This window comes from Cricetulus griseus, chromosome 2, assembly GCF_003668045.3.
Source record: "Cricetulus griseus strain 17A/GY chromosome 2, alternate assembly CriGri-PICRH-1.0, whole genome shotgun sequence".
In the NCBI taxonomy this organism is placed as follows: Eukaryota; Metazoa; Chordata; class Mammalia; order Rodentia; family Cricetidae; genus Cricetulus; species Cricetulus griseus.
In genome coordinates, this window is record NC_048595.1 from 82,299,661 (window position 1) to 82,324,760 (window position 25,100).

Genomic DNA, 25,100 nt, shown 5'->3' on the forward strand with positions numbered 1-25,100 from the left:
TTGAATGCACCTACCTTCATGGCAGTGTGTTCACAGTCCCTGCGTCAGATAGGCATAAAGCCTTAAGACCTAGGAGCACCTGGCTGTAGAGACTATTCAACAGTTAAGAGCATGGACTGCTCTTACAGGGGACCTGAGTTTAATTCCCAGTACTCATATGCACAGATCTGATTAAAAATAAAATATTAGAGGCCGGTCGTTGGTGGCACACGCCTTTAATCCCAGTACTCGGGAGTCAGAGGCAGGCGGATCTCTGTGAGTTCGAGGCCAGCCTAGTCTCCAGAGCAAGTGTCAGGATAGGCTCCAAAGCTACACAGAGAAACCCAGTCTCGAAAAACCAAAATAAATAAATAAATAAATAAATAAATAAATAAATAAAATACTAGAACTGGGTGGTGGTGGCACATGCCTTTAATCCCAGCACTCGGGAGGCAGAGGCAGGCGGATCTCTGTGAGTCCAAGACTGGCCTGGTCTACAAGAGCTAGTTCCAAAGCCATAGAAAAACCCTGTCTTGAAAAACCAAAAAATTAATTAATTAATTAATTAATTAATTAATGTTAAAAAGATATAAGCCAGATGGTTCATCTTCACAGCAACCTTGTAAAGCAGGTGAGACACATGAGATGTCCACCATGAGCTCACCCCATATGCCCCATCCAGCATTGAGGCAGAAGTTCCAGAGATATTGTGAAAGGACCACATTAATCCTCCATGAGCCAAGCTGCTGGGTCATTCACCAAATACAGTTTTATTCTCCATTATTATACTGAAGGGTTCTGTGACCAGATGACCCAAGCATAGGCTCCCTTGCTAAAATTCAGTGAGATTTCCCACAGTGGGTCAAGACAGTGAAGTATTCCACTGAGCAAAGCTGCCCCTGGACATGGCTCCATCTTGGATACAGAGAAAGCAAAGAGGTAGGCTGTGTCTAACCCAGCAAGTCTCCAGCACTGTGCCATTTCAGTCCACCACAGGGCTCTACAGAGGGGTTGGTGGACACACTGAGAAGGCAGTACACTCAGCCATGGCCACACAGCCCTAGAGATGGCAGATGTGCAAAAACAAGAATCCAGCTCACTATCTATGACAGATGACATATCACCAAGGCCACCTCAGCATTGGGGGGGGGGTGTCAGGGGAGCACTTTATGCATGAGGTAAGAATAACAAACAGCACAATGAGCTGGAAATGGCCAGAATCATCCAGGACATGGAGGGTGGACAAACAAAGTGACATCGCTCAAAACTCTGGTCCATCATGATCTAGGTCTTATCATTCAACCACGTTTGCAGAACAATTTGCCACAACTGGTAGAGAGGATAAAGCAACCGAACCATGGGACTTTTCAGAGTTACTTTGTTCTAAGCAAGTCCAGGTCATTTACAAAAGGAAGATGGGTACAGTGTTGGACCTTGAGGAGTTGACAGTCTCGATAGAAAAAGAGGTATATATACAGGAGAAAAAATGGAATGACAGAATATCTCAATAACAGGAGCAGCTCCATCAGGAATTTCAACGAGACAGAAAGCAGCAGAAGGGATGCGGAAAGCTGGATTTTGAAGCATGAGTAAGAGTCCAACAGGAACAAATACATCTGCCAGTTCAGGGAAGAATTCCAACTTATAATGGTGATTTGTGGGGGACAAAAACCATGAAGGCTGGATCTTGGAGCTGGACCTTCACACAAGATAAGGGCTATGGACATGGTGCTGTGGGCAGTCTTCAAACTCTTAGAGAAGTCTCTGACCTCTTTATTCAAACCCAGAATGTCTGATCACACTTCGTTCCATAACAGCGGAGTGTCAGAAAACACCATTGCTGATCTGCAGGAGAAAATCACCATCACAAGCCAGCATGTGGCTGCGCAAAACCAGTCTGAGTCCCACCGATAAGGTCTTCTTTTCCAAGTGCCCCTGTTGATGGTCACCAACTCTGGTCTCCTCACCCCTGTCCTCCAGCCCTGTTGTCTACAGCCCAGGTGCTGACAGACAGCAAGCCCGAATGGTACTGTAGTTCACAAGCTGGTTCACCCTTCCGAGACCTCCTCTCACCGGAAGTGGGTGGGCTTATCAGCAGCCAGGAGCAATTCAGACAGAGCAGCATTCTCTCTGAACTCTGAGGAGTTGGCTACAGGTTTCTGGTGTTCCACAGGCAACAGAAGGGATCCTCTATCCAGGCTACAGGCCCAGGCAACTCTAGCTCAGCCACTAGCTTCAGCAAGGCCAGGACAGCATATGATGCCAATAAGGCATCTGGCATGCACTTGATGACCCCCTAACCAACAGACACTCTCCAAAGTGTCTCCAAATGCTGATTTCATCTGAACTCACTGTCCCCCACACCAGGATCCTGACTCCTCCTCCACTTCTCAGTCTCGGAGGAAGATGAAGATTCCTAGGTCACCTGGCCAGGAATGGGCAGCATCCTGTGCCCAAAATGTGTGCTTCTATGAGCTGGCAGGGGCATGGGACCCTTGCAGAGTCTGTGTGTCGAGTTCCCATTGGCTGGGGGAGCTGAGAGGTCACCAGGAGCCGAGTGTAGTAGCCACCAAACACTGCCAGCAGCTGCCGAGCCATCTCCTGCAAGAGAGGAAAACAACATGAACACAGCAGACAGACCTGAGGGTGATAGGGCTTAGGCACGGGAGAAATCCAAATCATCATGCTGCCCTACCCAGGAGGGATGCTCAATGGGAAGGGCAAGCCAGACCAGCATCTGGGGCTCTTGGAAGATGCAGTCTGGCCAAGAACCCCCACTCTGCAACTCACTGGAGCTGGCGTGGGTGGCCTTGGCTGCTTCATCCCCAAGGAAACCTTACTAACAAGACATACAAAGACAGAGGGTGCTTCTCAGAGACAAACCATGCACTTGGCATGCCTGATGACCTGGGTTCCATCCATCACCACAGATATTAGTATGCCCCCAGAAGATTTGTAACCTCAGAGCACTGGAAAAGTATCGCCATCAACCCCACCTACAACCTCTTTATACTTTCCAAAGTCCATGAATTTGTAAGGTCCACTTGAAGAAAATCACTAATGGGGGCTGGATGGAGAGATGTGTCCCATGATAGGAGACCTTCGGTTCACATATGGTGCCTGGTAGACATCTTTCTACCAGACATAATAAGAGTTTGCTTATGAAAGCTGATTACCACAAAGGAACAAATACTATGCATGAAGGAGGCAGTGGTCCCGGGTTCTGGGGAGGTAGAAGGAAAGCTAGTGTTGATGTTTGTGAGGTTCAGCAGAGGAAGCATTCTGAAGATGGGAGGTGATGGGAGGTACACAACAAAGATGGCGAATCTAATGTGTGTATCTTACCAAGATGAAAAAACAAAGCATAAAGAGAGTCATTTTGAATTGGATGTCATGTATTCTCTCTGAACACATGTGTGGTCTCTAAAGTTCCATTCACTGTTTAACCAGTTGGGATTGCAGGGAAGAGGCTTAAATTCCTCCCTTGTGTCCACCTAAATGTAATAACATCAGGTGTGGGGTCCAGAGAGGCTGCATGTGTGGAGCTAGTAACTAAAAACAGGTGCTGAGATCAAGGACACACAGGGATTCCAGCTCCTCCACCCTGCAGCTCACTGGACAAGTTCCTGCCTGACTGAGATATTGTCGTCACTGGTAGTACTTACTGTGGTGAGATGGGATGAGGCCACAAGAACAAAAAGTTCTCAGTCAAGCTCAGTAAATATCACTGGATCCATCCCCAATATTAAGAAGCAGAAGCCAGGTTTGCTCCTGCAATCTTAGCATTTGGAGGCTAAGGGAGAGGGATTGCTATGATTCAAGGCCAGCATGGACTACAGAGTTCAAAACCAGCATGGGCTACAGAGTGAGACTCTGCCTCAAAACAACACAAAAACAAAATTATAAAAATATCCTAACTTGGTCCTGGATGAGAAGCAGCTCATCCCAAATGGCCCCTAGGACTGGCTTTTTCTAAAGCCATCTTTTAAGCTAGGCTAGAGGATACTGAAAACACAAATGATGTGCTTTTCACTAGTTCATACTGGCCTCACCCATCAGCCCAAACAAGATCAATACTCTAAGAACAAATGCTCTACAGCCAAACTGGTGTACTGAGACGCTGCAGGTGGCTTCTGCTCTCTTCTGCCTTCTCCCTCATTCTGAGAGCCTGGGTCAGTCTCACTTTACCCAGCAAAGAAGGGAAGGTCATCCAGACCTCAGGGATTCACTAACAAATTCTTTGCAGGATAAAAAATCCTTAAAAATGTGAGAGGCTGTTCTGACTTCTTGCATCTGTCACAGACTCTGGGCTCCTCTAGATACAGAGCTGTCTTAGATGCCCACTGAGACCTGAGTAGAGGCTATATTTTTCCTAGCTAACTTATAAGCTATTTTCAAATCATGCATACCCACACATACACATTTGATATTCATGACAGGAAATTGTACTTCTATGGGTTTGAGCAAATTTGAAAGAATAACTTAAAAGGCCCATATTTAACAGATTATTACATGTCAACTCAGACACACAAGCCACTTGAACAAACCTTATCAGCCCTTTCTGCTCAGGAAAAAAAAAAAAGTGAAAGACTACCACAGCCACAATTTTCTCTCTTATACACCCCTCTGGGAAGCCCCGAAATCCCACCAATGCATAAGAGGGAGGCTGGGTCAGGCTGGACCTTGATTCTCTAAAACCCCAGAGTGAAAGGAAAATACAAGTTATCACCAAAGCTCCAAATATCACCTAAGGTCATTCTCACCGCTTGGGTCTGTCCTCATAGTTCACAGGTCTGTCATCAAGGAGCCAGACCCCACACACAGTCTAAGAACAGAACTTGGCAAGGTTCTGGGGCTGATGGAGCCATAGCTGAAAGGATTCACACATCAGATCCAAACAGTGACTAGGATTTAAGTAGGTAAGTAGGTAGATGATTGATGGGTAATTAGATAATGGAGATGGACAGATGGATGGTAATGGGTGAATTGGGTGGATAGATGGATGGATGGTTGCATGCATGGATGAACAGATGAATAGATGATGATGGACGGATGGGCAATGATGGACAGATAGATTGATACATGAACATGTGATTGATCAATCGATCAACAGAATCTTTTTTCTTTGAGATAGGGTATCCCTGTGTAGTCCAGACTGGCCTTAGACCTGCAGTTCTGCTACTTCCTCCTCTTGAGTGTTGGCATTACAAGTATGTGTTACCATGTCACATCCAGCAACAGTAAAAGATCAATATTCTTCTAAATGATGACAGGCTATGACCCATCAACATGCAACGGTCCTTACAGTGTAACTATCAAAAAGGATGGCCAAGATATTTAAACATGCAACCAAAAGTCTCAGGAAATACAAAGTTAATTCCCATAAACTATCTCTAAAGAACTGGAGTAAAGATGAAGCCTGCCATCCCAGCAGCTAGGAGCTTTATGGGTATGTCAATCTGGGCTACAAAACTCCGTCTCAGAAAAGTATCAGAATAAATGAAAATATGCACTGGAGTGAACAACAACAAAAAGAATGAAAAGACAGCTTTGATTTACAAGTTTTGAGTGTTCGCTAGCAACTCAGAGAAGCTGTAACCCCAAGACCTAAAACTTGAGCTATCACTCGGACCACACATGGGCCCACAAGGGAGGAGCTCACCAACTGCTGTGGCACCATTACCTCTGGCTCAGCATCCGGAACAAGCTGATAGAGTTCAGTCTGCATGAGTGGTCTTTCCTGATGACCAGGAGTGCTGGGCAGGAGGGGGGCATCTTCCAAATCCTCAGGCCCTTCCACCACAGTGCTCACTCCCGTCTCCATGACAACACATAGCTGGCTTAATCTGCTTTTCAGCAAGGACTACAAAGGAAACAGAGGGGACACAGGTGTGTTCTAAGTCTGGCAGATAGACTTTGACAGGGTGGAACCAGCTAAAGAGCCAGACGGCTGACCTGTGAGACATTCCAGGGAGATCATTCTATTCCCCACAAAAACAGGGTCCTGGAGTGCTGCTGAAGGCCTCTGCTTCCATGTGATGTGCTCATCACAGCGTGCAATACATGTCTATACATGTACTCCAAGTGAACAAACTAGGGTACAAACCCAGCCTGAAGCCACAGGTTCTAGCCAGCCAAGAGCAGGGTGCCACGGCAATCCTGACCTCAGGGTGTTGAGATCCCAGGAAATGACTGATCCTAGGAAAGGTGCTGGCCATCTTACCTCTTGGCTCCTCTTCATTTCTTGGACATGGTCGGACAAAAACTGCACACAGTTCTCCAGGTCAAAGTAGACAAACCAGAGCTGTGGAGAGAAGCAGCAGTGGCCTGCCCTTAAACTTCTAACCTGGAGTTTATCCTCCAGCCCCTGCTCTTTATCCAGGGCTCACCCTTTTGACAACCACCTGACATGGCCTGCTGTCTGGCAGGAACAGTGTGACTGCAGCTCATCTGTATGGCTTGCAGCAGGGAAATGGTGGTACTGGAAATCGAACCCAGGATAGAATGCTAGGTGGGCACACTATCACTAAGCTACATGGTCAACCCCCAAAAGATGGCTTTGCAAGCAAACTCAGAATATGTCCAACCATGAACAAAATGGCTAGGCCCCATCTCCCACAAAGCACACAAAAGAGAAAAGTCCTCACAAATGACATCTCCACCAAGATGTTCTCAGTGGAAGGGGTGCAAGTAAGAAAGACATCTAGTTGGTACCCCCAACCTCTCCTTCCACCTCAGCCTCAGCAGCCCCCAGGCCAGGTTATCCTTACTAGGCCAAAACTTTCCCTATCCATTGAGATGCCTTGATGGTACCACATACACAAGAATCAAGTTCTGCAGAAAGTAGAATCGTGAGTCTACCATCTGCATCTACCACTTCGCTCCCTGCTCAGGGCAACTGACCCATGAGACCAAAGGTCACAGCCCCTGCCAGATAATCTTCCACTAGCTCACCCCCAAGGAGGATCTGTTCACATACCTTTTTTAGAAATCTTTTTTACTGTGAAAACATTTTCAAACACACACAGGAGATGAGACATCCCCATCAACAGCTCACTCCACGCCCACCCCTGCTGACCGCCACCTCTCCTTGAGCGTCACATCACCCAGCACCTCTAAGGATTCTGAAAGACCTCCAGATATTGCATCATATCATTCCAAAATGCCATTGTGAAGATGAAAGAGACCACTGTCTGAAAAGATGTATCCCTTCATTAGTCACCTGAATACCCACAGATTCAGCCACACTCCAGGGTCCCTCCTGCATGACAGGGATAGAGAAGACTTGGAAATGAATGAAGCTAGGAAGGGGTTGAAGCTAGGTACATTCCAGAGATGCAAAGGTCCCATTTGAACTGCCAGGAATCTTGGGCCAATACCCCAAGCAAGATAACTTTACATGCCATGCTATCCCAGGTGTGATCAACTCCAAAAACCTAGGACCCATGTGTCCTCAGCCCCAGCTCTACCCAGAGAACAGTGTCTGGCATGTGGAAGCTCTCAGCAAACATCTGTCAGATGCGTAGAAGGCACACCTCCTAGGTCCCCTGTGCACACACACTCTAGGCATCCCTGGGTATCCCTGAAGCAAAGGGCTGTGAGGCGTATGCATGCCAAGGAAGCCTGGGCTGAAACCCAGCTCTGCTTCCTGACTATGTAGGTTGTGCCCCTTCCTAAGTCTTGGTATCTTCAGTTGTAGACTAAAAATAAAGTGTACCCCTGCCCCACAAAAATGGAGATGAGACCTTACCAGGATTACAGATAAAACATTCAATTGCACTGAACCCTGAGCATGGGCAGCCAGGATCAAATCCAGCCTCAGCCAAGTCCCATGCATGACTTCCTACTTTAAGATCACTATACTGCCTTGGGGACACAGAAAACTACTGGTCATCACACAGCCCCTCCAGCCTCATCTCTCCCATAATGTCACTTGGCTGCAGCCCTGGGCCACTATGAGCTTTCACTGTCCCTTTAAAGCCACTGTGAGTGTATGTTTGCCTGTCATGGCATACATACATGTGTATGTATGCTCTTGGGTGTGCAGGCTCATACTGCACAGGGACTCTGCAGGGACTTTGATTCTGCAGGGTTCAGCCCAGAGAAGTCCTGAGGAAGACACGGGAACTGGGAAGGGGAAGGGACCACTTACAGAAGCACGGCAGACACTGGACCTCACAATGCAGACCAGGAGAACACAAGGCCACCTGCAAGCAGGCCACCAGGAGAGGTCACTCTGAGACACAGTACCTGGATCACACTCTGGCATCCTTCCACTGAGTCAGTCATCCCCAGCAGCACCCGGTGTCTCAGAAGGGCTCCATTGGTGGCCACCAGCCTCAGGTCTGTGTTAGTGTTAGCCTAAAAGACAAGTGCCAAGCCCAAGGCTGACCTCCAAGAAGTTTCCAAGGAGCTCCTCAGCCCTGGACATCACAGTTGTCCCTCTCCCAGAGATCACACATCAATCTTCACATTCAAGACAACTCTATCTTCCCCCTAGGGTGAATTCAGTGTTAGAGAACTTGGGCTAAAGCCTGGCTCTTCTGTACTGCCCATGTCCCTCCATTGAGTCTGCCTGTCTTAGGTTATAGATTAAGAAAAAAAAGCACACCCGCCTCCTAGGAGTGAGTCGAGAGCTCACTGAGTTGTGAAGGAAGTCTTTAGCCCAAGGCTAGATGAAATCATAATGAAGTGGATCTTTGAGGAAATTCAAGGGACAGATGGTCTATTTTGTGTGGAAAGAACCAGCCAGGAATGAGACTATGTTCCACCAAGCCACATGCTAACAGACCCACTTCTGCTAACAGGCCCACTTCTAAAGCTCCCAGCACAGTACTTGGCTCTCAGAGAAGCTGTTTCCTTTGACACCCAGACCAGTCAATGTCAAATCTGCAACTGGCAGACACCAAGGAGACCAGAGAAGGAAAGAGAAAGGAGTGACAGGACCCAAAGCAATAGCCTGGAGAAGAGACCCTCAGAGTCTTTAGAGGCAACTAACCGACCAGTAGAAGACAGGGGCTCTCCAAAGCAGTGGGCCCCCACAGGAAAACTGGAAATGTTTTTGCAGGGCCCCACAGAGACAGACAATGCTGACACTCAGTGAAAGAGGATCAGGATGGCCAGCACAGGCCTGACATTGGAGGATTGGCCCATGAAAAAATTCAACATGCCAATGACCACCTGTCCTCTGGCTTCCCTGAGCATGGAAGGGGTAGAAAAATCTGTCTAGAATTCTCAAGCATGTCATTTTAACTCCACCGCACACACCACCGGGGTAGAGCTTGGATTCACCAGGGGTCACAGTGTACTGGAATGACTCCACTGTCTTTGACCAGAATTCTGGTCAGTCTTGCTCACCTGTTTGGAAATTCACTCAGAGTTCAGTTCCTGACCCTGGTCCCACTGCCTGCGTCATAAGTAGTAATTGTTATTGTTGTTGACCAGCCTGGGCAGGTCATATACCTCTAAGCCCTAAACCAGAGATGGAAACCCCCCTGACTTATGGGCCTTAATAATGACAAAATGAGCCACTGCATGTGGGCCACTCAAGGGTGGACATTCCATCTATGTTGGCCAGGAGTGTCACTATGACATGGAACCTGGACTGAAATGCCATATTTTCCTGGTCACACATGGGCATCTCTAGGGACTTCCTGGCTGTGTGCTACACTCTGGGGTTGGACATGAGGCAGAGTCTTGGCTATTGTACCACCCTTCTGTTCTTGAGAAAGGCTAATCCCTCACCACATGAGGGGAGAAAACAATGGAGAGGGAATGAAATCTTGATGCTGTTACAGATGCCAAGTGATGCAGACAAGGTACTAATCCTGTGAGGGTCACAACCAGGAAAGGTCTGCAGGGTCCTGATAAATCCCTGGGGCCAGCTGTGTACCTTTAATCCATGTACAAGGGAGACAGAGGAAGGTAGATCTCTGTGAGTTTGAGGCCAGCCTGATCTACATAGAGTTCCAGGAAAGCCAGGGCTATGTAGAGATCCTGTCTCAAACAAACAAACAAACAAACAAAGAGAGCCCGGGGGCTGGAGATCCATGAACTGAGATCTAAAGGAAGTGCTAAGAAGAGCTATGTGGCCAAGATTAGTTCTTCTCTGAGCTTTCTTCACTGGCAAACAAAGTCAACAACAATAACAATTACTACTTATGAGCAGTTAGTTTATACCAAGTACTATTGTAAGTGCTTTCACATAAAACAGGTTCGTTAATTCTATTAAGCACCCTGTGACAGAGCCAGAGTAATGACATTTTCAGATGAGGAAATTGAGGTCTAGAACTGTGTGACTTAACTCACCCCAGGTTGTAGAGCTAACAAATCACAGGAGAATTCTGTGTCCCTACAACACTGTTGGGCACAGACATCAAGCCCTCAGCACAGAGCATACAGTGGATGTCCAGAGAATGGACATCAGTACTAGGAAAACAGGGCCCTGTTAGGGTTTCTCAAGTGACCAAAGAGCCTAGAGAATCATTTCGGGGATCTTTACCCAGGTCTCTGGCTGCACCTGGGAGCAGAAAGCAGATCCTTCTCTATAACCTGTGTCTAACACCTCACCTGGCACTCCCTGGCTTTACAGTACAGCTGCATAAAAGCAGAAGGGGCAGGGAGGAGGCCTTGCATCCAGCAGGCACCAATGGACTGTATCAGTGTGAGTGAGAGCAAGTGGACTGAGTGAGTAGAACATCTGCCAGCTCTCTTCTTCACCTCTTCCTCCTTAGGTTGATGGCTTGCTCCTCTTTCCAAAGAAGCATCTCCTAGCAGGAGCAGGAGGGTCAGTTTATAGACGGAGCACATGGATTACAAAGGCCTAAGCAGAGCCTCGGGTAAGCAAAGCCCAACAAAGATCCTTTCAGAATGACTAGGCCATACAGTCCCAATTTGTCCCTGTGAACACAGGCATGAAATGGAACTTGACAACATGAAGCCAACCAAGCCATGCAGAAGTGGAGCACTTGCTAAGGCTTTAGGAGCAGCAATCAGTGGTCCAGGGATTCGGGACATGGGGACAGGTGCTTCTCCGGGTACCCAAAGACAGCATCCTGATCTATGCAGAATAATAGCCTAAAAGACATCCGAGCCCCTTCCCAGAACCGGAGAATTCACTTTTACACAGAACAATGGACCAGAGCAGAAGCTGCTCAGCTGACCTCACACCAGGGAGAGGGGCTCTGCATACCCAGGTGGAGCCACATAAACATGGGGGTCCTTAAAGTGGAACTGGAAGAGGGCAAGAAGCAGATGCACCCCCAGGAACCCTGTCAGTCTCTGGTCCAGGGACACTCCTAGCCACAAGGTTCTAAGGAAAGAAGTTTATATCCGTAATAGCAGCACTGGATGCCACACACTAGGTGCTAAGAAGATGATCTGGACTAAGCAGTCAAACCTTGAGTTATAGCCTTGTCACTTAGCTGCAGTAAGCCTGAGGACTCCTGCTCCCTGTCTGTAAAGGCCTCTGTCCAGAGTCACAAGGTGTTTGTTTCCATGGAAAGTTCTGACAACCTACCATCCAGGAAAAGGTTGATACACAGCACAGACATACATGGACACTAACCCAATGAAGGGCACAGTGAGCTGGGAAGCAGGAATCTCCTCTCTAAAGATGATCAGGGATCATAAGCTTGGCTTTGAACCCTGGTTCTCCACTAATGAGATCCAGGACAAGTTCCCTAACTCTCTGAGCCCACTCCCTGCCTCTCAGGTTGCTGCAGAAGTTAGGATGTTAGTGAAGCACCGACCCACCCACAGAGGGACAATGGCACCACCTCCCCGGCTCTCCTCCTCCTGCCCTGGTACTACAGCAAGGTGGGCCGTGACCTTCCCTCCCTGACAATCACAAGGTATTGTGCAGGTCCAGGGAGAGGTGTATGAGCAAGCTCAGCTAACTAGAGTGCTGCAGGAACGACGGCTACTGGGAACTGCTCTTGAAACAGCTGGCTTCCAGGAACAAAAACAACAATCTGCAGCGGCTGGGTAAGAAAACAAAGAAAGAAGAGAGAACAAAGAGCCTTTGCTCCTTGGCCAAGTGGCTTTGCACACCACATACAATTGCCCCAGTGAGCAGCCAAAGCCACAGGGCCATCAGATAGTGAACTAAAAGCACTAAAGAGAGAGAGAGAGAGAGTAAACTTTGCGGAGAGGAAGGGAGGAAAAGAGAAGGGCTCGGAGCGGAGGAAGAACAGAGTGGCACAGCCTGTAATCATTGCACTTAGGAGAAGGATCATGAGTTTGGGGCCAACCTAGGCTACACAGCAAGACCCGACCTCTAAAGAACACACAAAACAAGAGCAACATGAGATGGCACATGCCTATAATCCCAGCACTCAGAAGGCAGAGGCAAGCCAACCTAGTCTACACAGCAAATTCTAGGTCATGGGCCTACATAGTAAGAACCTGTTAAAGAAAGAGAGGGGGGGGAGGGAGAGAGGCAGGGAGGGAGGGGGAGAGAGAGAGAGAGAGAGAGAGAGAGAGAGAGAGAGAGAGAGAGAGAGAGAGAGAGGACACAACAGAGAGGATTTAGCTTCACATGTGACCCTATTTCTGTTAGTCATGGGTGTGCAGCCATGAGGGTAGTTGAAGGAGCTGCCTGAGGCAGAATTAAAGTATCAGACTGCCCGGCCCTATAAAGGGAACAGACAGGACCCCAGACATCTCACCTTTCTCTGCTGTCTCTCAAAGACCAGCACAAGGGTCAGGGTCAGGCTGACGGCAGTCAGAGTGGCAAGCAGCACGCCTGCCCACTGGTTGCCCAGGGCAAACATTTGGCTGGTAGAGTAGATGTTGGCCCACACCACCACATAGAATACCTGTAGAAGACAGAGGAAGGCATGGCGCTGTCAGGGACAGCAGCTCCACTCATGGGCACCCCTTTGGGTCAAACTGCCTCTCACGGATCAGGAAGACTTCATGCCAACCCTGAAACCTGAGCTCCTACTCCCTGCTTACTAAGTGATTCCTGACAACAGGTTCTAAATAGCCTGGCAGAAATAAAGATATTCTAAAGAGACACTTTTGTCTCTCGATCTGATTACCAAGCTGTTGAAACTATGGACCCCAAAGAAATGGGAATTCTGCTAGGAACTCACGCTGGGAAATAGCACCAGCCAGAGGGTGACTTGTCTCCCAGAAGGAGATTTCACACAGTTCTCTACAACTCAGACTACCTCACTGGATGAGACTAAGACCCAGATAAAGATGAGCCAGTGGTGAGAGGGGCCATATCTTGACCGGACTGCTCAGATGTGCGTGGCTTTGGCTATCTACTTCAACTTTGCTCTCCCTTCAGGACCTCTAGAATATTTGCTGGATCTCCTTGTCACTCTTTCCAATATGGCCACACTGGATAGATCTCCTTTTTCTGCATTGCACTTTTAATTTGGTTCTTTTAGAAGGCCTATTGAAGATGGGTAGCCATACCTGACTTGTGACCCCTTAAGTTTGACCCCTCACTTCTAAACCCTCCTGACCCCAATTCTAAATGAAACACAAAAGGGCAGGGCACTCTGGAAGGAATTCTGTGTCTAAACCCCACAGTAATCTTTGCCTTGTGGTACAGCTTGGGACAAGCTACAATACCTCTCTAAGCCTCGATTTCCCCACCTGTGAACTGGGAATAACCATGCCTACTTCACAAGGCTGTTCCAGAACTAATAGGATAACATTTCATAGTCCAATATTTGTTGGGGGGTTGTTAAAAGCTAGTCCCCACTTCTCTTTCTCCCTGAAATGGAAGGCAGGATCAACTGGGACATAAACGAATATTGAAGCCAGAAATCAGAAGTAAGGGTGAACCTTACAGTTGCAGGACCTAGATAGCCTGGGTGCACACACTGCTTGGCCATGTACACACATGTTTCTGTGTGTGGATCTATAGTCACAGGTATATGCTTGCAAGCATATGCATGTACAGTAAGGTACATTGTGCATACAGGAAACACACTTATCTGTGAACAAAAGGAAAACCAAATCCCAGAGAGAAAAGTCTTGGTCAAGGGTAAACACTGAGTCGGGAGTCTGGTGGTCTACAGATTCCCAATCCCAGCCCCCACTGATCCCTTCCACACCAAATCCATGTCTTTGATACTAGGCTTGCAAAAGCAACTGGATTACTCCTCCCCTTATATGCCCCAGGACATACTGCTGCATTTGGTGTACCTTGAGCCAAAGTGGGAGGCAGTGTGGGCCTAACCTACTACTTACAACAGCAAAGGCCAGCCGCATGGGTCTAGAGTTGTAGATGATGTATCTCCTCACTTGAGGTTCCAAGAGGGCACTCTCAGCCAAGTTCCTGTATTGCTCAGCAGGGACCTATGTTACCCAAGATAAAGAGGTCATCAGTTACAGGACAGTCACTCCCTATCTCCTTCCTGCCAACAAGCATGACATTTCCAGTTCACAGGACTGCCCATGGGAGGAGGATAAGGCAAATTCAAGGCACCTTAGAGGGCAGAAGGGGAGACTTGGAGCATAGACTGGGAATCCTAGGGTGCAGTCTAAACTGCAGGAACCTGAGAATCAGGGCACCCTGCAGAGGAACCACACAGCTGAGTCTCACTACCTTCCAACAAGCATAGCAAACTTGGGCAAGACTGGGTCAAACTCTGGTTGTCACTCAAGTGCTGGGTGACTTGGACCAAGTGAACCCTTTTCTCTGAAGCTCGGGTTCCTCCTCTCTAAAATGAGGCACTGCAGGGTTGGGTGCATGCTCAGTGAGGTGATCACAAGGGTACCAGGCAGAGTGAGAGTCACACAATGAGCACTGGGCACTCAGAGCCAGTCTATCAATGCTACCATTTGATACTCTACACAAATCCCAAGCACTGAGGGCACAGGGCTTCCTGTCCAAACCAGAGGGTCTTCAGAGCACACCAGCCCTACAGAAACAGTCACCAAAGGAACTAGCCACTTAGGAATTACATATCAACAGGGGACATCTCAAGGGGTAAAGAAGCTTGCCAGTAAATGATGCAAGCCTGATGACCCAAGTTCATCCCTCAGAATTCAGAGAAAGACAAAGGGAAAGAAAAGACTCCACACTGAAGTCCTAACTTCCACACACACACACGTACACACACACACACACGTACACACACACACACACACACACACACACACACACACACACACACACACACACACGTACACGTACACACATACCCACTCACCTACATGCACATGGTAACAAACATCATCACAAATACAGCTTTTTCCAAGTGGAAAAATATGTCATTGAAGAGCATAGCACAACAATATACACACAAACTCTTCATTAATCTTGACAACGATTTGAGAAAGATTTGAGGTTTTTGGGGAGATGGCTCAGTGGCTGAAGTGGCTACATAAGCATAATGACTTAAGTTTGGATTCCTAACACCCATGTTAAGTAACTACCTGGCAGCCAGTCTAGGCGGATCAGCCAGCTCCATGTTCAGTGACAGACCCTGTGTCAATAAACAAGGTAGAGAGCAAACCAGGAAGACACATCAACCTCTGGCTTCCACATGCACATATGAACACATGCACACGCATACACCACACAAGAAAGGAAGAGAGGAAGGAAAGCAGGGAGATGGAGAAGAGAGAATGAGGAGGAAGTTTTTGCACAAACAGGGACGAAACATGGAAGGCAAAGGCATCCAGCCTGTCCAGAGCAGGGACGGTTCAGTGCTGTCTAGAAGGTCTTCCTTCAATGGCGGTGTGTTACACTTGGAAAGCTTTGGGTGTACTGAGCTGCCCATGCCCCTGCCTGTGATCAGTCCCTTCTGGCTAGCCCAGGGAAAACCTCATCTCAAGGGCTCTGAGGAGGGAACCACACCATCGTCCTCTACATCAACGGCAAGTGCCATGGTGCACTGAGAGCCTGCCATGTCCCAGGACATCTGCAGATGCTCTTGGTGTCACACACGTAATCCTTAATGGAAGCCCTACAGACCAGGCACTAACATTACCCTCTCTTGCAGACAATAGTGAGGCACAGAGAGGTTAGGTCTCCTGCCTGAAGTCACACAGGCAGTGGGCAACAAGCCTGGATCCATGTCCACTCAGCGGGTCTGGATTTGTTGTTTGATGATATCACATCCATTATGTGGTAAGTTCCATGAACTTTCACAAATGCAGTTCCCTCCCTTATGATGCCTTCCTCCCACCCATCATTCTTAGTTTATCCCTCAACAACCCTGTTTGGGTCTAGTCTTCCATAAAACTTCCACTCACCACAGGGAAGTTCAAAACATTCTTCTGTGTCATCAGTGCCTGATATAGTCCTCTACTGTGGCATCCATGCCTGGCTGACCTTGCTTATGGGACCATGTCTCACTCCTGATGGACAGTGTGAACACTGGCACTGGGTCCTGTTCACCTGTGCACAGTTTAGCCAGCTCAGGGCCCGGACAGAGTAGCCACCCCTTATATACACATTCTAAGTGAACACACTGGGAAAAGGGAACACTTCTTAGATACTTTCCTTAGATACTGACCACAGCCAGCACAGGTAAGAGGTAGGAAAATGTTTGTGAAGAGACCGATGGGTGAACAGATGGCCAGGTGGATGAAGAAGAGCACAGACTCAATCAGCCAGCACTCACCTGAATGCCCCAGGCCTGCAGTTGCTCTTCTACAGCTCCCAGGTCAAAGGAGATAGGTGCACAGGTATTGTCGATCCGGAGGACTGTGAGGACCTGGCCATTGTGCAGCTCTGCAAGCAGATGGGAGCATCAGTGGACCAAGCAAGAGCACCTCTGGGAGAATACAGAACTGAAGGAATCACACCTCAGGCTGGGAGTACCTTCTCGTGATGACATGGTGGCTGTCCCAATCCCTAAGGACATCGTAGCTTGACTGGGAGGCCCCCAGGAGGCAAAACTAAGGACAAACTGGTCAACTATATAATGTATAACTTCCCCCCAAAAAATTTATAACTTCCCAAGACAGAAAGGCATCCCACCAAAAAATGAGTGGTAGTGAGTGCCCTGTCAAGATGTAAACAGAGGCTAAACAACCAAGTACATTAGGGGCCTGAAGAGATAGACGTTTGGTCAAACCCTGAACAGGAAGTTCAGCTGAAGAATCTAAATCCCAGCAAAGAGCCAAATATCAGATCTAAATAGTTACCATGAAACATCAGCCCCCAGATGGCCACACCGTCATCCCCAGACTATGCTGCTAGGGTGAAGAGGAATGAGTAGTGTATATGGAATGCAGGGCACAGATCAACAGGCCTTAAGCAGGGATAGCAGCTTGTAGTACCCAGTGGGGCTGATGGAATCACAGTGGTCTTTAAAAGGAGGCAGGGAACAGAGAGCTACACCATTGCTAGCGTTGACCACAGGAGGAGAAGCCACAAGCTAAGCACTGGGGAGAGGAAGGGAAAGGACACAGAGCCTTGTTCAGAGCCCCCAGAAAGGAACACAGCCCTTTACTGTGAGTTCAGGGAGGTCAGAGTGGGGCTTCTGGTGGCAGAATTCCTGCAGGGATACCATGACAGCTTTCAAGCCTCTGTGTTAAATGTCAAACATCCTCTGCATCCATGTAGAGCCCTCCATCACACTCAAACATTAATCTTGCCCCCCAAATGCCTCATCTGAACACATCAAGAATGGGTATGTGTGTTTGCAATTGTCCAAATTAAGCCCTACCTTTAGGCCATACTTCCATACTGGTCTGTTCATTATGGGGTTGCCTGAGTTGGCTTAGTGCCTTGCATACATATTTGACACATAAATAAATATGATAGGACTCTGATTCTCAACCTTGATAGTATTCTTTTCTCATCCCCTGGGTCAGGAAGGAAGAGCACCTCCAATCTTAAAGATTCCATCATAGAATTCTAAACTCTAAGTCCTGTACAAAAGAACTTTCAATTTTGCCTTCTCCCCTCTCTTTTTGAAAGGAGTGTGGTACATACGTAAAATACAGGTCAGATCTTGAGGGATCAAACTGTGACCCAGGCTGTTACTAACAAAGTAAACATGTAGGAAAACTGTTTCCTTACCTACCAATGGTCACAGCCACCACAGGAGACTGAACCATTCAGATGACAGTTTGGATGTCACCTCAAGTGGGTGAATTACTAGCCCCAGTGAGGTATAATTTGGAAGCAAGCTGTTCAGAACTCAAAAGTCCTGAAGAGACCACACTACTATGTCTTTTGCCCCCATCCCATACTTTGATAAAAGTATAAGATTAAACTGAAGACAACTCAAATGGAAAGGGGTAGACAGAAAAGGAACAAGGGCAGCTAATAAGACCATACTGGAGCCCTCACTATGCACTTGCTCCAAGAGTCTTAAGAGGTGGATACTGTTCGCATGGAAACAGAAGCCAACCCTTTAGATAGCAGAGGAGTTCACACAGTTGACTTGAGGGTAAGGGGATGGAACAAACAAGAGGAAGAGGTAGTGCCCAAAACACAGCCATCATTCAGTGGGTCTCCCACTGGTGCCCTCCTTGCCACACAGGATGAACCTCCCCCTGGAGAGTCTACACCCTGGGCTCCACAAGCATTTGCCCAAACACTGCAAAGACCTTTCACCGAGTCTCTTGTTTGTCTTTCTACTAGGAGGTCCTGGATTCTTGGCAACATGATCTCTCATCTGTTGCTTAAAATGAGAACAGCAAGTCCTGCACCTGGAAATACTTGCTTCTAGACCTAAGCTAAGCAAAGTTGAGGGAGGGGATGAGAGAGAGAGAGAGAGAGAGAGAGAGAGAGAGAGAAGAGAGAGAGAGAGAGAGAAGAAGAAGAAGAAGAAGAAGAAGAAGAAGAAGAAGAAGAAGAAGAAGAAGAAGAAGAAGAAGCAGCAGCAGCAGCAAAGGGGGGGCTTGCTAAAATTCAGCAGACTGACGCCTCTCAAGTCTTGAAAGAAAAATGCTTCATCCTGTCCCTTTCTGCTGCAGCATGTATAGTATTTAAATTGCTTTCTTAGTAACAGAGTCATATACCTTTTTTGAGCACTGAGTTTCAGACCCTCTATGTAAGCCCCACATTCCCTACAGAACACACACAGTTTACAGTGCTGTTTCTCCTTGCTGCACCCAGCTACCATCCATCCCTTCATCCAGTACAACACTGACTCCATGTCTCTCATTGAGCAGACCTCCTGCTGGCTCTACAGACCATGGGTGAAACAGTACAGAGTCCTAGCCTCCCTGAACTTACATTCTGGTAGAGAGGCTGGATGCTCAACATTTATCACATAGATAATTGATATACTAACTAAATTCTTTAGGGAGAATACACCAGAAAATCCCAGTGAAGCCTAAGCCATCAAATAATTTGCCATGGGAAGGATGAATGGAGGCCTGAAGGATGAATGGAAACCAAACCACCAAAAAAAAAGCACTGGTAGAAAGAATATCATGTACAAGGTCCTAAGACAGAATGCCCTGGCAAAGAACAGAGAACAGGGCAGCAGGAGGTGCTAAGGCTAGCCTGGTGAGAGATGGATCTCTACATGTCCAGTAGGAGGCCTGACTGGTTGCAGGCTACACATTAGAAAAAAGAAAAGAAGCTAGAAAGTGATTCCAAGCTTAAGGTGTTGACAGGAGGCAGTGACAGTAAGAACGGGGTAGAAATGATGGAAAGTGGCTGAATCCCAAAGTCACCCAGTTACCCAGAGACCCCAGTTACAAGGTGAGTTCAGCACAGAATGGGACAGAATGAGAAGGGAAACACAGGTGGGGGACAGATCATGATCTTACCTTGTCCCCAGCCAGGAGGGCTCCTTTGAGGCAGGGTGCTGCAGCCCAAGATAGAGGTGGGCAGGGGACCAGCTGCCCCACCAGGGTCTGTGGGAGGCTCACAGGCCATGGCAGACAGACAGCTGCTTTAGCTTCTACTTCCTGTTTCTGGGGGTGCCGTTCATGCCGGGCAGCGACTCACCTCCACTTGCCTATGAAAAACAGCACAAGACAGAATGTGAGCTGGGCTCCCTGGCCTTCCCTGGGGCCAGAGTTGCTAAAGGCCAGGGAGGGTCATAAGGAGGCTAAATGCTGACTTTCCGATCCTGCTGAGGAAATTCTTTCTCTGAGGGAGAAGAAGGAACTAAAACCTTCCCCAGGCCTCAGCTGAGAATTCCCCTGCTAGCCATGGGCCTTCTTCAGCTCAGCCACACCAGGCTCTACTCATTTCTTCCTGAGATGCCCAGGTAAGCAAGTTTGAGGCAGGTATTAGATTCATTATGGGGAGGCCTGTTTATATCCAGTTTCCTACAAGGCACTGCAAAATGCACAAAACGAAACCAGGGAACAGGAAACACAGATTACAGACAGAGTCCTGATAATCATGAAGAGGAGAACTAGCCAGGCAGTTGGGCTGCATTCCAGTTCCTTAAAGAGGCAAGGTCCATGTTCAGGGTTCAACACTGTGGCCCCACCACCTCCTCTTGCTATTTGTGCAAACCTGGATACATGGCTTAACCTCAGAGATTCAAATAGGGTTCTTCAAATCTAGCAGACCTCCTCCTACAGGTCAGCTACAAAGAATCAATAAACAGTACACAGGAAAGCAATGGGGTACAGAGATCATACTCCATGAATTCTTTTAACCCTTCAATGCCTGCACTCTAGAGACAGAAGCAGACAGATCTGTGTGAATTTACCAGCCTGATCTACATAGTGAGCTCCAGGCCACCCAGGGCTACACAGTGAGACCCAGTCTCAAACAAACAAAGAAACAAACAAACAAACAAAAAGCACCTGAGTCTAGGCTCATGACACCCACTGATAATCCCAGCACTGAGGGGTACAGGGGCAAGAGACAACAGGATCAAAAAGTTCACTGCAAGCCTGGGCTATGCAAGTGAGTTTCAGACAGGTGTAGGCTATCAGGAAAAACCCTGCCTCATAAAAAAGAAAGACAGTTGTGCCTGGTGTGGCTGTTTATAGACAGTTGCTGTGACTGAGGCAAGGCTTTGGTCTTTGGGGCTTCCAGGTGGCCAAAGCCAACACAGACACATCAGCAGCTAAACTCTTATCTGAGAAAAGACTATAAAGACAGTAAGCTCTGGCTTTGCAGTTAGACACAAAGGGTCATGGAGGCATGGCCAATGCCTCCAGCATCAGGTGGCCCAGAGACACAGCAGGTATCACGCTTAGCCACTTTCATCAGCGAAAGCAGGGATGCTCCTTATGAAGGCTCCCTTAGTGACTTCCTGGGTCACCCATCTGCTGCAACCTGTGCCATGTATCCCTAGGAAAATCATGTTCCACTCAAATACCCAAGAGTGGCACATCAATCCTGTGAATGACTGATGGGCAGTTCTTGGGAACATTCACTCGCTACCAAGGAAGTTGACACTGGGGAAAGTATGAAGCTTCCAGATGACACAAACTGCCACTGACCTCTGTAGGGAGAAACAGATCCATATGTCCTCTTCACTGTTTATCTCAATGCTTCAACAGGAGCAGCTGTGTAGATGTGGGATGCCCTGAAAAGTGAAAACGTAGGGACTCCTGTTCCAAATGGAAGGGCCTGGAGTCAGAGAGATGACTCAGCAGGTAAAGCACTTGTCTCACAAGGTTGACAACTTGAGATATATCCCAGGTGCCCATTTAAAAAGCCAGATGATGTGGCAGGCATGTCTACAATCACAGTGTTCCTATGGTGAGATGGCAGGCAGAGGCAGAAGACGAAGGCCGGAAGCTCGTGGACCAGGCAACAAGAAGAGAGAGCCTGGGGCTGGACAAATGGCCCAGAGTTAAGAGCACTTGATGTTCTTACAGAGGACCAGGGCTCAGTTACCAGAACCCACATGGTGACTCACAACCAACCATAACTCCGGTTCTAGGGCATCCAACACCCTATTCTGACCTCCAAGGACACCAGACACACAGGTAGTGCAGACATACACACAGACAAAACACATAAAGTAATAAATAAATCTATAATGTATTATAAATAATAAATGAATATGTTCTTATTCATTTAAAAATATTATAAATAAACATATAATGATAATAAATAATTCTAAAAGAAGAGATACAGAAGACAGACACTGACCCATCAAGGTGGAAGGCAACAACCTACTCTCAAAAGTTGTGTCTTGACCTCTGCATTCATGTTACAGCACGTGCGCACTCACACTCACACAAAAACTGAAGAAATTAAGACAGTGACAGCATAACAAAATCAAACTGTAAGGAAAGAGAACTCTATAGGAGGAGGCCCTGAACAGCCATGTAGACCAATGTACCTGAAACCAGCCCAACTTTCACCTCTAGAATAATGGTTCTTAACCTGTTGGTCATGTCCCCCAAAAGACCATTGAAAAACACAAACATTTGCATTACATTCATAACAGTAGCAAAATTACAGTTAAGAAGTAGCAACAAAAATAATTTTAATTTTATGGTTGGGGGTGACCACAACATGAGGAAATGTATTAAAGGGTCACAACGTTAGGAAGGGTGAATCTAGAAGGCACCTTGGGAGCTTCTTCTCCCAACAAAGAACAGATAAAAAGATGGATGTTAACAATTTTCACCCTGTCCTACATGGGAGCCTAAGGCCAAAAACAAAATGTTAGGAAAATACTGAAAGCTTTAGAGCCAGAAAGCCTGGGAATCTGTGCACAGCCATTCATTCGACATTCCCCTTCAACATTTCACCCCACCCCGTGCCTGAACTCTGCTGTGAGCATCCGTACAATGGGGGCATGGAGGTCTGCCTCATTGGACTGCTCCAGGAACATAATGGCAAGTATAAGCATAGTGTTCAGCACTCTGCCCACAGACCAGGTTCCTTCCTTTCCTGTTTCACAGTCAAACATGCCCTCTCCAAAGCTGAGTGGCTATCAGCTGAAGGGCCAGAGAAGTATTCCAGCATGTGGCTCCACAGTCTCAGGCCACAGTACCATGCCCTCAGACCTTTAAGCCTGACCTGGCTTCCTTTCAGCTTACTCACAAAACCACCTTTGACTAGATCCAAAGAAACCATGTTTCCCAGGCATGATACAGAAATAAATTCCAGTCATCCTGCATTACTCCTCTTGGGAAGACAGTCTCCTCTTTGCTCATCCTCAACCTGGCCCACAGCAACAGTCTCAAACACACTGGGTACTTACCAGTCAACCTTACCATGCCTGTTTTCCTTCTAATACCCCCAAAAGGTACAAAAGCCACAAAAACAGCACTGACACCCCTTGGCTTCCTCTGATCAACTACCAGGCCACAAAGCAGATACAGCCTTGACATATGTACTCCAGGCAGAGGGCTCAGGGCCACACTTCGGCCTCAAAACACTGGAGTGTTGAAAAGGCCAGGAGGAGCTGACACAGACTGGAGTTGCTGAAGCCTGGGACTGCACAGGATTCACTGGTTGCAAAATCCCACAATGAAGCATTGTGTTGGGGCAGAACTACAGCACCCACATCAGCCCCCTCAGCTGCCCACAGAGACCCAATCAGCCGACTCCAGTCATCCACCCAAGGCTGCATGAGTTGGATGGCTAAAAGCAACCTGCCCAGCCCAACCATTTCCCACCTAGGTGGTCTTGAGCAACTAGGTAGACTTCTCTCTGCCTCCATTTTCTGGAGTGAGGACAAGGAGAGTAATTTAAGACTACCCTGTGTTCTATGTTCACAAGATCTGCACTTGGAAAAGGGTGGTTACTGAGAGAAAGTGGTGTTCATCAACCTACTCCACAAGCATTCCTTGAGAACATTCTAGGGCCAGACCCTGTAAAACCAGGAATGCAACATGAAATCTCTGCTCAGCCCTCTCTGCAGGGATCACCATCCGCTGGGAAAGGCAGAGACAACTGCCAGAGAGATGAGGAGGAAATCAGGCAGCAAAGGGGATCAACGTGGGAGGAGGGACTTCTGATCTGCCTAGATGCTTCCCCAAAGTGGAGACTGAAAGGAGCCATGCCAAATTTGAATGCGTTCAGACCAGGGGTCGGGATGGGTTCAGGGCTCCCTCTGTACATCCTCATCCAGCCCAGAGACTACAGGGCCACGAGGATAAAGGCAAAACCCCAGGGGAAGATACTGATCATTTACCATCCCCTCAGCCCTGGAGACTCCAGTCTCCAGCACACAAGTCAGGGCCCCACGCAGAGTCAGCAGAGCACAGAGGGAGCAAGCGCTGAGACTCCTGACAGTCCCTTAGGGAGTCCACACTTCAACCAGATTTTCCAGTCGCAGGCTGTGCAGACTTAAGCCCCAAAGGTCCCATCTCAGCACAGAGCCTGCCAGCCTCACCGACAACTAAGCGCCTGCCAGGCTGCCCCGAAAGGAAAGAGAAAGTGGCTTTCCTTCTTCAAACTCAACTTCATTATACTGCAAGTCCAACAGATCAGAGGGGCGATAGTCCCAAAAGTTCAGAACAGAAAAGCCTGGCTAGACAAGGAGTCCAAACGCTCCCATTTCAATGATGTGAACAGTAAGCCCCGGAAGAGAAAGCTAACTATCCAAGGTCAGGGAGCAAAAACCCAGAGGGAGCTAGAATAGAAAGCCGGCTTAGCTCACGGCCGGGCGTCTCCCTTCGTACCTGGCCTTGGCCCTGGGCAGCTGGCTCCCGGGTCTCTGCCCTCTAGCCTTTGGGCTCCCTCACCCTAGAAATCACCCTCCCAACCCCGAAGCTCCCACGCCTGACGCGTGGGGCGGGAAGAAGTCGCCAGAGCCTTAGCGGCGAGACAAACACGCAGGTCCCGCGGCCCCAACCCCCGAGCGCCGGCGCACGGGCGCGCGCACGACCCGCGCACACTCACCGCCGCCCGAGGACGCGCAGGGTCGGAGGCTCTGTGGCCCTTCTGCGCCAAGGCGTCCCGGTGCCGCCGCCCCCGCGAGCCCGCCTCCCGCGTGCCGCCCCAGCCCGTCTCCTCCGCCGAGCCGTCCTGAGGCCGCGTCTCCCGGGCCGATCCGGGAGCGTTTCATCAGCCGCGCTCCCCTAGGGCACCGGAAGGAGCCCCGCGCCCGCCACGTGCATGGGATCTGGGCTCGTCCCCGTAGTGAAGGAGAGGCGGGGCGGGGAGACCGGTCCCGAGTGACCGAGAGTCACGGGACCCGGTGCATGAGGCACACTTGGGACCAGAAGTTTCTTCGGGGCTTGTTTTTAATGAAAAACGGTATGCAGTACTGAGAGCCTTAGTGTAGGGAGCAGATGGCCTGACGGCC

General features: G+C 48.4%; 1 protein-coding gene across 5 annotated transcripts; it reads right to left on the reverse strand.

Annotated features, from left to right (window-relative positions):
• Nucleotides 1-725: 725 nt before the first annotated feature.
• On the reverse strand, nucleotides 726-24,833 carry Tmem268 (transmembrane protein 268). 5 transcript variants are annotated; one of them, XM_027400270.2, is made up of 10 exons: nucleotides 24,475-24,644; nucleotides 21,328-21,413; nucleotides 19,687-19,877; nucleotides 16,575-16,684; nucleotides 14,191-14,298; nucleotides 12,648-12,797; nucleotides 8,230-8,340; nucleotides 6,203-6,283; nucleotides 5,663-5,842; nucleotides 726-2,580 (listed from the first exon to the last, which is right to left on the reverse strand). In XM_027400270.2, exons 3-10 carry the CDS (start codon nucleotides 19,793-19,795, stop codon nucleotides 2,401-2,403), a joined length of 1,029 nt encoding a protein of 342 aa, XP_027256071.1. In that variant the 5' UTR covers nucleotides 19,796-19,877; nucleotides 21,328-21,413; nucleotides 24,475-24,644; the 3' UTR covers nucleotides 726-2,400. The 5 variants fall into 5 exon arrangements, with proteins under 5 accessions (XP_027256071.1, XP_027256069.1, XP_027256070.1 ...); XM_027400268.2 differs by lacking the exon at nucleotides 24,475-24,644 and adding an exon at nucleotides 24,695-24,833 and having other exon boundaries at nucleotides 731-2,580; XM_027400269.2 differs by lacking the exon at nucleotides 24,475-24,644 and adding an exon at nucleotides 24,695-24,831 and having other exon boundaries at nucleotides 731-2,580; nucleotides 21,328-21,438.
• Between the last annotated feature and the right edge of the window lie 267 nt (nucleotides 24,834-25,100).